At 37.1% G+C, this 12,669-nt stretch overlaps 1 protein-coding gene across 4 annotated transcripts in view; it reads right to left on the bottom strand.

Moving 5' to 3' along the window:
- GALNT1 (polypeptide N-acetylgalactosaminyltransferase 1) overlaps positions 1 to 12,669 on the bottom strand; it is a 131,609-nt gene that overhangs the window by 13,925 nt on the left and 105,015 nt on the right. For all 4 annotated transcript variants that reach the window (XM_062201557.1, XM_062201558.1, XM_062201559.1 and 1 more), the window contains 4 exons: positions 8,655 to 8,825; positions 7,289 to 7,406; positions 5,600 to 5,780; positions 4,697 to 4,836 (listed from right to left, as the gene is read on the bottom strand). In XM_062201557.1, coding sequence (XP_062057541.1) covers positions 4,697 to 4,836; positions 5,600 to 5,780; positions 7,289 to 7,406; positions 8,655 to 8,825 — 610 coding nt within the window. The remainder of the gene's footprint in view (positions 1 to 4,696; positions 4,837 to 5,599; positions 5,781 to 7,288; positions 7,407 to 8,654; positions 8,826 to 12,669) is intronic.

Raw genomic sequence — 12,669 nt, 5'->3', positions numbered from 1 at the left:
CTGCGCCTATCTGAAGGTGGGAGCCAGGAGCTTCCTCCAGTCTTCCACACGGGTGCAGGGCCCCAAAGACTTGGGCCATCTTCTACTGCGTCCCCAGGCCAAAGCTGAGAGCTGGATTGGAAGAGGAGCGGCTGGGACTAGAACCGGCACCCATTTGGGACACTGGCGCCACAGGTCGAGGATTAACCTACTGCGCCACAGCACCGGCTGCTCAAATTGCATTTTTAAAAACTGTAAACTACCTACTCAGAATCTCCATTTGGACCTTAAGTATAATGTGTAACCAGACTGCACCACTGAATTCCTCCAGAATCTGCTCTTTCCATAGGTTTTTTCATTTCAGTAGAGCAACTCCAGAGTATCACTGTCTCAGGCTAAAGAATTCTTGACTACTCTCTTTGTTGCCATGTAGTTTTTGTCCAAAAAGCAGACAATCTGATCCCTTCTAATGAAAGTATGCACATCTCTCTCTATGGCTTCCCATCTTACTCAAATAAAATCCAAAACTGTGTCACCATGGCCCACAAGCTCTCATTGTATCTTTGACCTTACCTGATACTACCCTCTCAACTTGTTTACTGTTTCTGAGAACTGACTTGTTTGGTGTCCCTGGAACATGCCAAGTACACGCTCATCTTAGGAACCTTTATTCCTTCTTTCCTTGTGCCCATTAATACTTCTTCCCAGAAATTTGTATGGCTTTGCTTATTCACTGCCTTTAGAATTTTGCTAAAATGCTACCTTATGAGAGGCCTTTCTCAATCACCCTACACAAATGGCACCCTTATCCACACTTAGCATTCTCCATTCCTTTTGCTGTTACCTATTGTGTATTTTTCACAATTTATATTTCCCTACAGACTGGAAATCAACAGCAGGATCTCTATATTATTCATTGTTGTATTACTATTGTTATGTTTTAAAGATTTGTTTATTTGGAAGGGGGGGAGAAGAATGGAAGGAGAGAGAAATGGATAGATATTACGAGATACATCGGGGGCCAACGCTGTGGCACAGTGGGTTAAAGCCCTGGTCTGCAGCACCAGCATCCCCTAGGGATGCCAGTTTGAGTCCTAGCTGCTCTACTTTGGATCCTGCATTGGGAAGGCAGTGGAAGATGGCCCAAGTCCCTGGGCCCCTGTACCCACATGGGAGACCGGTAAGACACTCCTGTCTCCTGGTTTCGGATTGGCTCAGCTCCAGCCATTGCAGCCATTTGGGGAGTGAACCAGCTGATGGAAGACCTCTCTGTCTCTAGCTCTCTCTGTAACTCTTTCAAATAAAAAAAAAAAATTTTAAAAATTTTCAACTTTCATCCAGTAGTTCACTCCCAAAATACCCAAACTGCTGGAGTTAGGCCAGGCCAAAGCCAGGAGCCAGAAACTCCATGATCGCCCATTCGGGTGGCAGAAAACCAGTTCTTGGGCCTTTACCTACTGTATCCCAGGTGCATTAGCAGGAAGCTCGATCTGAAGTGTAGAGTAACCAGGACTTGAACCAGGCATTCGGATATGGGATGCAGGTGTTCCAAGTGGTGTGAACCTGCTGCACCACACGCTTAACCCATATTCCTAGTATTCAAAGTCATATCTATTATACAGTAAGTCCTTAAATATTTGTTGAATGGATGAAAAGACTTAAGTGACAACCTCCTGGGAGGTTACTTATACTAAGGGTCATGAAGATTTAACCCCTGCAGAGGGACTGGTGGTGATTCTATCTACACATACCATTATTTGTGCTGTAACTCCTCCTATCCTTTTTTATTTTTTTAAATTTTTTGACAGGCAGAGTTAGTGAGAGAGAGAGAGACAGAGAGAAAGGTCTTCACTCCGTTGGTTCACCCCCCAATGGCCGCTATGGCTGGCGCGCTGCACTGATCTGAAGCCAGGAGCCAGGTGCCCCCTCCTGGTCTCCCATGCGGGTGCAGGGCCCAAGGACTTGGGCCATCCTCCACTGCCCTCCTGGGCCACAGCAGAGAGCTGGACTGGAAGAGGAGCAACCGAGACAGAATCCGGCGCCCCAACTGGGACTAGAACCCGGGGTGCCAGCGCTGTAGGCAGAGGATTAGCCTAGTGAGCCACGGCGCTGGCCCCTCCTATCCTTTTTAATCACAGAAAGGTTGGGTGCCCCATCCTAACATATACACACTTGGCATCGTATTTTTTCTAAAAGCCTATTTTATAATTAAAAAATCATAAAGACTTGCAATGAATTGCAGATGGTACAGTCTGTCAAAGAAACATGTCATTATGTGAGAGAATCATGGAAAAAAGGCAAGATCCAACAGTATATCTGTATCCCCAGGTATGTCAAGTCAATGGAAACTAAACTCTTTAGGAGAAGGAGTGGGGTAAAAAGGTAATTCTTAGACTTAAGCAGTAAAAAATGAAGAAAGAAACAAGAAAAAATTTAATTTTAGCTTTATCAACTAGAGAAAATCCATCCATAAAGGCTCCCAGTGATTAAAGACAAGCTGGAACAATACGTAAGTGAGGATAAGGAAGGATGCCAGTGACTGCTGCTCAATGCATATCCTAGGGGTCAACGCATTTTGTTAAAACCATAAATATTTTAGGATATATTGTGGCAACTACTCAATTCTGCTGTAGTTAAAAAGTAGTATATGATCATGTTCTAATAGAAGTTTATTTTCAAAAATGGGCAGCAGGTTGAATTGGGCCTGCAGGCTATTGTGTACAGACAACCATAGTTCTGTCCTACCAGAACTCTCGCTTCTCCTTTTCCAGAGCCTGGAAGCCAAGTGATTATAGGATTGAAATAAGGATGACTAAATCTCTTTTACAAAAGGCTTATGTCCAAGTAATACCTTTTAACGACTAAGACTGCCCCAGAAAAAAATAAGCCAAATTTCAAGGAAAGAGTTTGAGCCAAAGGGTGGAAGAGGTAGTGATTACACTGCAACAGGGAAAAAATTCTGTGTTCTTTGGGAAAGAAGGCACAGGATAAAGAAAAGCATGTGTTTTTACCAGAAAGATGAACAGTGAAAAAAGGGGCTAACCAAAGATACAAGAAACGTCTGGTAGCAAATGCTACAAAAGGTAATATAAGATTACAGAAGAAAATGCTCATCTACCGTAAAAACTGGTGGTTTCCAAACTTTTTTACTGCAGATCAGAACAAAACCAACTAAAAACAAAATCCCTTTCTTGTGTCCAGTGGACATGCACATATCCTATTCTAAACTATTTTAAAAAAAGGTGATCATAAACAGATTTACTATCCACTACTGAGCTTTGTTGAAAAATCTCTGGATATAAAAAAGGCAGCTCTTGGGGAGTTAGAAGATGATTAAAAAAAGATACTGAGAATTTTCATGGTCTAACAAACAGCTTGGAGTATCATACTACAATAAGCAAAGCACTGCTTCTAGGCAGGATGTAGTAGCTAAATGCTTTTGTTCCAAAAACCAGAGGGAAAATGTCAGTTAAACTGCAAGTTGGTGGGTCCAGCATTGTTAAATTGCTGCCTGCAATTCCGGCATCCTACATGGGCTCTGTTTCAAGCCTCCACTGCTCCACTACTGTTATGCCTGGGAAAACAGTGGAAGATGGCCCACCCAGGGAGAACTATGTGGAGTTCCAGGCTCATGGTTTCAGCCTGGTCCAACCCTGGCTGTTGCAGCAATTTGGAGACTGAACCAGCGGATGGAAGATCTCTGCCTTTCTCTCTAACTCACCCTTTCAAATAAACAAATAAATCTTAAATTTTTTTTTTTCCGAATTGGTGAAAGTACTAGCTTAAAGTAGATTGTAATAATTCAGGAATGTACACAGAAATCTTTAGGTCAAACATGAAAACAAAAGAATGATAACTAAGAAGTAGAAGAGAAACAAATAGATGAAAAGAATGGCTTGTTTCAGGGGAGCACAGGGGTAGAACATAGATTCAGTAAAGGCTACCAGTAAAGACAGTTCTGTGTTCTCAAAGAGAAGGTAGAAAAATCAAGGTTTCTGAGACAATTTTGACCTAGGTGCTGAACATGTTGGAAGAAAGATACTCTGTGAATATGGTAGAATAGGGCACAAAAAATAGTTCCTGGTGATCCACCAAAAGGTAAGAATACAAAACTCTTCTATATCAAATCCTAAAATATGGATACCCATAGGGACAAAAAGGCTAAATTCCAAAGCACAATTAATTTGTGATAACTATTATAAACAATAAGCAAATTATTTTAAATTTCAATAAAATTTGAATTCAAAAAGCATGGGCAAAACCAAACACGTTTACCAATATTCTTTCTAACCTTCCTATAAAAACTGAGGGATTTAAAACACACAAAGGAAAGATAAATGTGTGTCCAAAATACAATTATGAATGGTCTTTCAAGTTATTTATGATTTCTCTTGACTTTGAAGTTCCTCAACCTTATGAATATATGATTTCAATTAAAGGGGTTAGTATGTTAAAACAGTAAGTTTACAAAAGATACTGCTATACTGTAACAAGAATACAACTGTGAGAGGTTAGGGATACTGCATTATTATTTTAACAAAATATAACATGATAATAAGACTTCAACTTATAAAGTAAATACTGCCATTGTCAACTAATAAGAACTTTCTTACACTTGAGATTATATGATTGTAACATAATGGTACTTTCCTTGTTGGAACTTTAATCTCTATTTTTTAAGAACATAGTAACTACACAGAATGTATACATTTTTTACCTCTCCCAATGAGAAATAGTGACATGGAATTTGAGAATCAGGATAAATATTCTCTAGGTACCAAGAGAAGGGTTTGCACTGTAGCTTGTGTCTCAGACCAAGTCTCGATGATATATCTCCATAATCTACCTTTGTAACACCTGTTGAAAGAAACAATTGATTCTGAATTATTAGTGTTCTATTAAGTAACATACATCCATCTGCTTATATGTAGACTCTAAAAAGGCAGATGAATGGCAAAAGCGGAATCATTTAGGTGATGTGTGACTAAATCAATGAATTAACATTGAATTTACCTCCCAAAGTATAAAACAAGGAAGACATTAAAGTACATTTTAATTTTTCAAGGCAAAAATTAAGCTTATGGGAGAATGCAATATATGACCAAAATACTATACACTAATATGTCATATGGGATCAGAAAAGTTTATGTTAAGACAAAAACAAAAAGGATTGTTGGACCACTATTTCCACAAAACTGAATAATGCAAAAGCGCATGTCACATAGGCTCTGCACTTGCTGGTAATACCTAATGGTCTCATGGAAGACTTTTATGATGGCATCAGGGGTCGGCTTATAGAGTGCTCATGACTCATTGCTAAACAACAATATTGTTATGTTGGTTAAAAAAGTAAAGAATCCAGAGAAAGTCATACAAGTACGGAAAATGGATGAAAATTAACAAAATAAAACTTCATAGGAACAGAGGTCAGTCAAATAGGATTAGGTTTTTTTTAAAAAAAAAAAACACAGAATATGGGTAACACCAGGGATAGCAAAACTGATGTGGATAACTTTGTATTATTGCTAATAATGTATAGTCATTCTGCAAAGAACTTTCTTACTATGTGCCTTCCAAGGACAAGAAAGTATACTATTTTTCTAATGCAAAATAAGCTAACCTGGAGAGATTATATAGAAAAAATTCTTGAATTCATCCATCCACACTTCTGCAAGTCGTCTGTTATTTTTATTGATAATCTGCCCCGTGCCTCCTGGAAACGTGTAAGGCGTAGCTTTCCGAAACACATGTCCAACATGTGAGCATGTAACAATTTCCAAAGTTCCTCCACACTGCCAAATCTGAAAACAACAGGAAAGAGTGCCATGTAAGACAATCCTGGGTAACCAGGAAAAGTTCACCTTAATCTTCCCATGGTGCCTCTTAAAAATGTGATCTGCAAAAGCCTTCCAAACTACTTCCACACTATCAAGTCTGAGAGCAGCAACAAAGGGAGCCATATCAGACACTGATTATTGAGTGTCAGTTGGAATTTCACGGAATCCAGGGCAAACCATGGGGCTCCTATTATATGGTTACACAGCCAGTAGTTCCTTAGCAGCAAATGTTTCTAATTTTCGCGGTCCAATAAAAATAATTACAAAATACAGCAAAAGATAGGTTGAGGGCTAGATGCAGGCTATGACTCTTAAGAGGATCATGAACTCAAACTGATGAACTGCAACCAGCCCTTGTTAACATGGACATATGGCTTTATGAAATGTGCAAGTTTTTTAAGTGTATAACATATTTACTAATTGGTTTATGGTTTAAAAAAAAAAAAAAAAAACTGACCACGGAATACACAAGCCAAATTCATTATTTCTTCTCTCCAAACTTATGTCACAACTTGTACATTACACAGAAACTAAAACTCTAAATTGGAGCCATTGTGGGTTCTTCAGTGAAACAGTTGTAGCATGTCTATTGTCTTTATTAGAATAAAAACAAAAAAGGACAAAAGATAGATCCCTAATTAAAGGCTTATTTCCTTAATTTAACAGAATCCTTTCAAAATACAGTTTTCTAAGTTAAAAATCTCATTGCTATTTGCAATTAAAATCACCTTTTGAGAATTTTCAATTTTGTTAAATATTCAATGCCTACCTCCAAGTCTTCCCAGGGTCATAAAGTGCTGGCCTGGATAGGATCTCCAGGATAACTTAGAGTCCAAACTTCTCCTTTTACAAGTCAGCAAAGCAATTCACTAAGAATTAAGTGAGCTTGCTGGCTCAGATTACGGTATACTTTAGTATGATTTCCATTATAAGCTATGTGACTAAAATTCACTAAGAATATACAATGTTATCAATCATATGTTGATTTTAGTGACCATAAAATGCAAAGATCTTAGCTACAGTCAACTGTGTTAAATTAATTTAGAGTCATTTCAGAATTATTTCACCTTTTTCTTTTTATAGAAAAATAAAAACTGATAAAGTGACCAGGTTTTATCTAGGAGAACAATTTTCATAGAAAGAAAAGGCATATTATATAATGTAAACTTATGTTTTGGGCAGTTAAGAGCCGAAGCATTAGTTTTTAATTTTTTAAGAGTTTGATTATGTCCTTGAAATTAACAGAAATTAAAAACAAGGGAATCCTGTATAAATTTTATAGCTGAACTATTATGATAACTATTTGCCCAAACAGCCTTAATAGTATCACCAAACATTTTATTTAACGAAGGCTTCGAAGTTAGATTAAATGTATTAAATCTGATGTTCATATTTATTTACAGATAACAAATAATCAAAGTATATCCATATTTGGAGTTAAATAAACACTTATTCTCTCAAAGGGAACTTACCCTAAAGGAAATTTCTAGGTTTTCTCCTCCCCAAATATCCATTCCAGCATCATATGTTCCAATTTCCTGAAAGTAATCTCTGTCTATTGAAAAAAGGCCTCCTGCCATTGTAGGTGTTCTGAAATTCAATCATAATACTATGCCATTAATTTTAACCATTTAAAAGCACCATAGTTTTACACCTATTATAACTACAGAATAAACTCTTATTATACTCTTTAAGAAACTTTTCCCTGACCCCAGGGACTTTTGTATCAGATATAACCAGTAACCTATTAATGCTGATTGCTATGGCTGCTCTGTCAGTTTTTGCCAAGGCACCCCGGTCTGCTACACTCTAAGGGTGTTTCCTTAAATCGAAGCTATTCCCGAAACCCTCTTCATCTGTCTCTGTGCCCACTCCATAGTTCCTAGCAACTATAAAGGCAGTTTACTATACTAATCGACTAGACTCAGGTTAGAGTTAGCATGCCAGGATCTAACGGGTGGTAAATACTGTAAAGGAGATGAAGTGCAAAGTAAAATCAATATATTTCTTCTAAATATGACCAGGAATGGTTTATTTCTGTAAAAGAACAGCCTAGTTCAGCTTGGAATTCATAAGAAAGCAGATCTAAGAGGCTCACAAGGGTATGAGCTGAAGGAACTCTTAATTACTATAGAAGCAGAGGCTGATGTAAGTGGGATAAATAGTAGGATGGTTCAAAAAGCCCTAAAGTCTCAACTTCATATTCTGAACACTATCAAGATTTTTATCCCTTTCCAAAAAAACAAAAAACTATATATGACAAAATATAGAACAACATCATCAGAAAATGCATTAATGGAAATCCTTTTTTATAAAATGTGTGTTAATTCTAGTGATTCTTATGTTAGAAACAAGCTTTTCTAACCTTCCCAGCCAGTAACTACCATCCAGATGGAACAGTTCTGAATTTAAAATCTTACATTATAGTACAAAGACCCAGTTTTAGGTAATATTTTTGCATATAGACATTTGAAATTAAGGAGTAGTGTGACATAAACCCAGTATTTTTAATCTTTAACTGAATTAAAGACTTAACCATCTCCAAAATGTTCATATAGGAACCAATCAACACATATGGATGTTGTCATCAATTCTCACAAACTCTAGGTTTATACAATAAACAAAAAAGTTCTTCTGACTGGAGGAAAAAAATCCTCTTTAAAATATGCATGTGAAAGATGGTTCTTAAATACACTATAAGAAAACTTAAATGATTTTAAGTTTTCCAAAATAGTCTTATAATCCTTTTTCATAGTCTTATAATCCTTTTTCATGATTCCCAAAGCTTCACAATCCTGTCAATAACACTAGAGGAAAGATGTCTGACTAATTAATTACCTGACAGGAAGAGTTCGATCACCTTTCCTTCTATCCATTTCTCTTTGGGGAACAGGATACCAGCGAAAATTGAGCTTCCAGTTGAACCCACCATAGGTCATATCAGAGCCTGCCATGTATTCAAAAGTATCATCGCTGATCACATCAATGATAGGGCAGACCACTGTTCTCCTAAAATCATAAAAGAAAATTAAAAAAACTTAAAACACTCTTGTTTGATGCCTACTATGACTGTGTAACGGTTGCATACTAAATGTTTTAAAATAAAACATTCTATAATGTTAAAGACAGCAGTGAAAAAATTTTCTGCCATGTACTACACCAACTACTATAATTAATTACTGGCCAATAACCTTCTGTCCCCTTCTCATTCATACTTTTACATATATGCCACATGTAAAAATACTTAAAAACATTCCTATGTTTTCAAAAATAATGCTTGTAGTTACTACATATTTAATCATCTTAAACAACTCTTGGACATTTGTATTCTTCATAGGTTTTTGCTATTAAGATACTACATGAACATGATCATAATATTTTGCTTTAAGAGTTAACTTACAGCAGTGATGTTACTGAATTAAAGGCACTATTCTTCAGCTTTCCAGAAGTTTTGAACATATATGCATATTTTCCTCCCTGTAGTTTCTTCATATTGCTATCAACTTTGGATGTTATTTTCTTACATTTCTGACAATATATTAACATTAACTTCTCAAGATTTTCACAATTTGTTTTCTAATTACTAGAAAGGATGTTTTCCCTGAGGTTTGTATTTTTTCATTCAAACTAACCATATATTTAAAAAATGTTCAATTATCATTGTGCCTATTTTTATAAATCTGAAAACAAAACAAAACAAAACAAAACAAAAAAAACCCCTCATAAATGTCCCCAGCCCTTTCTAAGGAAAGATGCCTCTTAGCCTTTGGTAGCCCTATTTTACAATATGTGGTATCTACCCAACCAACTTATGTTTTATTTATCTTTCCCTCCCCTGACATTATGAAGATAACTTCCAATGCTATTTTTTTTTTATAAAACAGATTTTTGCTTTTCACATTTAAGTCTTTAATCCTCAAGTGACTGATTTTGAGTATGATGTTGGTAAGTATCTAACTTCATTTATTTTACTATAGATAACCAATTGTTCCTTTTTTCTGATGTAATTATCAGCGCCTGCTGTCGTAAGTCTGTCTAAATGAAGTCTGCAGATAAAAACAGGCTAGTTTCTAGACACAACCCTATTAAACCAGACTATCTGAGTTCCCGCATCAATACATCACTGCCATTACCAATACAGCTTTACAACAAGTCCTTCTGTCTGACAGGGAAAGCTCTTATACTTGATTCTCCTTCAGGAACCTGATTCTTCTTCAGGAGCATATTAGTATATCTGTTATTTTTCCATTTCTTTTTAAATGTTAGAATCAGCCTGTCCAGTTACTCAAAGAAAATTCTGTTGAGACCCCAACTGGAACCACATTGAATTTACACATCAATTTGGGGAGAACTGATATTTTAAGGATATTAACTTTTCTATTCAGAAATTTCATCTTCCTTTCCACTTTTTTTTTTTTTTGACAGGCAGAGTGGACAGTGAGAGAGAGAGACAGAGAGAAAGGTCTTCCTTTTGCCGTTGGTTCACCCTCCAATGGCCGCCGCGGTTGGTGCGCTGCGGCCGGCGCACCGCGCTGATCCGATGGCAGGAGCCAGGTGCTTCTCCTGGTCTCCACTTATTTTTATATAATTTTAATTAAGCATTTAGTTATAAAATCATTTTACTAATTTATTTTATGTATCTTTAGATAAAGTTATTCCTAAGTACAGTCTGTTACCTTCACTGCTAGTATAAATGGTATATTTTCTTTTTACACTGTGTTTTCTAATCATTCCTTGTTCGTGTGAAGAAGGCAACTGATTTTTTTTTTTTAAAGATTTATTTATCTATTTGAAAGGCAGAAAAACAGAGAGAAGGAAGGAGAGACACACACAGGGAGAGAAATTTTCCATCTGTTGGTTTATCCCCCAAATGGTCACAGGTTGGGCCAGGCTGAAGCCAGGATTCATGAGCTTCTTCTGTGTCTCGCACATGGGTGTGGGACCCAAGTAATTGGGGCATCTTCTGGGCTTTCCCAGGTACATTAGCAGGGAGCTGGACTGGAAGTAGAACAGTTGGGACTTGAACTGGTGCCCATAAGGGATGCTAGCACTACAGGTGAAGGCTTCATATACTATGCCACAACGACGGCCCCAGCAACTGACTTTTCTATTGTGACCTCATGTTTGGCAACATTGCTAAGTTCTTATTTCTTTTATTTTATGGGTAGATTACTTATCTTCACAGTTAAGCACATCATCTGCAAGTGACAAAGCATTTTTTTTTTCCATTCCATAAAACAGATTCTACAATGAAACTTAAGACTAATAATTTGGGGCATTCTTGTTCCCTATCTCTTCAAAAAATGTTTTCAACATTTCCTCATTAAATGTGATGTTTGCTTAAGATTTTTTTTTTTAAAAGTTATCTTTTCTTCAGTTAGTAAATTTCCATTTTATAACAGTTGGTTAAATATTTCCTAATCAGAAGTGAATGTTAAATTTTAGTGAACTTACTTCTGTATCTATGGAAGCCATCACCAGTTTTAAATCCAAAATTTATAGTCAAAGATTTAAAAATATGCTAGTGGAATATATTACAATAATAGGGTTTGTAATATTAAGCTAAACCAACCAGTCAAGCTATGTTATACGAGTACACATGGATTTCAAATTGTTTTTACACTTGGGGCTGGCACTGGCTTCCTACATCTCATGTTGGAGTACATGGGTTTAAGTCCCAGCTCCAGCCCTATTCCAGCTTCCTGCTAATGCATACACTGGAGGCAAAAGTGATGGCTCAAGTAAGTGGATTCCTGCTACCCATGTGGGAGACACGGACTGCACTGCAGCTCCTACCCCACTCGGGCCCTAGTGGGAGGCATCTTGAGGAGTGAACCCAGTGGATGGCTTTCTCTCTCAAAAAGATGAATTAAGAAAATCTTCTGGCACCAAAATAAATTTTTAACTTTTCCACAAACTTTCTGAAACATTCTAGTACAACTCACACTGGAAATCACTCTGGTCCTTATTTCACTTAGTTTTCTTTAGTACTTCTCTTACCACCTCACACTGCCCTTTCTCTCAGAGTTTTGGCTATTGCTGCTAAAGGTTCATCTGTGACTTAGAGCAGTTTACAGAGATAATCCATTTCTTTTTTTCTTCAGGAAAGTTCCTCTTTCCTCCAGATGTTGGATTTTCCCACTGGCCTAATTTATTTATTTATTCATGTTTGAAAGGAGAGAAGTAAATCCAGCATTTGCTAACATAACCAATGCAGTAGCTTCAGTTCTCCTCATATTCCCCTTAGTGGTGAAAGTTTACCCCACTAAAATCTAACCCTTAATGTTAAACTAAGATAGACAGCCTCTAGCTCAAACTGCATTAACAAGCAGAAATCCAACTAACATGGGTCTAGCAGACATTAAATTCTCTCCTGAAACACAAGAACTAAATCAGTGTCAAGCAATAGACAACAGGAAGACTACAACTACAGGTGCACACTGTACCAATGCTCTTCCTGTATTATCTAAGATTACAGTGCTTTTGTATACAATTGAGCATTTCAGGACACAATGTGCTTTTCTCCAGCTCCTTCTACTTCTTGCTGTGTTATAGCTGAGAGCTACAGTCCTAGTAACAATGTGGTTAGAGAGGGGATGACCTGCCTGCCCCAGTGTTAGCCTGGGGAGGAGGCACAAGTAAATGGTTTTATCCCATCTCCCTTGAATTCATTGTTCATCTGTTCTCCCATTTAGTGAACTGAACACATAATACTGTGCATGCTTCCCAATCCATTCCCATTAACAAGACAGTGTGCAAACACTTCTTCAGATTTTAGAATGTGGCCTTGCTCAGATTTCATTTAGAGTGTTCTTTGGCATTATTTTAAAAGATGCTTAGGAAATCATTTTTA

This window comes from Lepus europaeus, chromosome 9 (genome assembly GCF_033115175.1).
Source record: "Lepus europaeus isolate LE1 chromosome 9, mLepTim1.pri, whole genome shotgun sequence".
NCBI lineage: Eukaryota > Metazoa > Chordata > Mammalia > Lagomorpha > Leporidae > Lepus > Lepus europaeus.
This window is presented reverse-complemented; position numbering and strand designations above follow the sequence as displayed.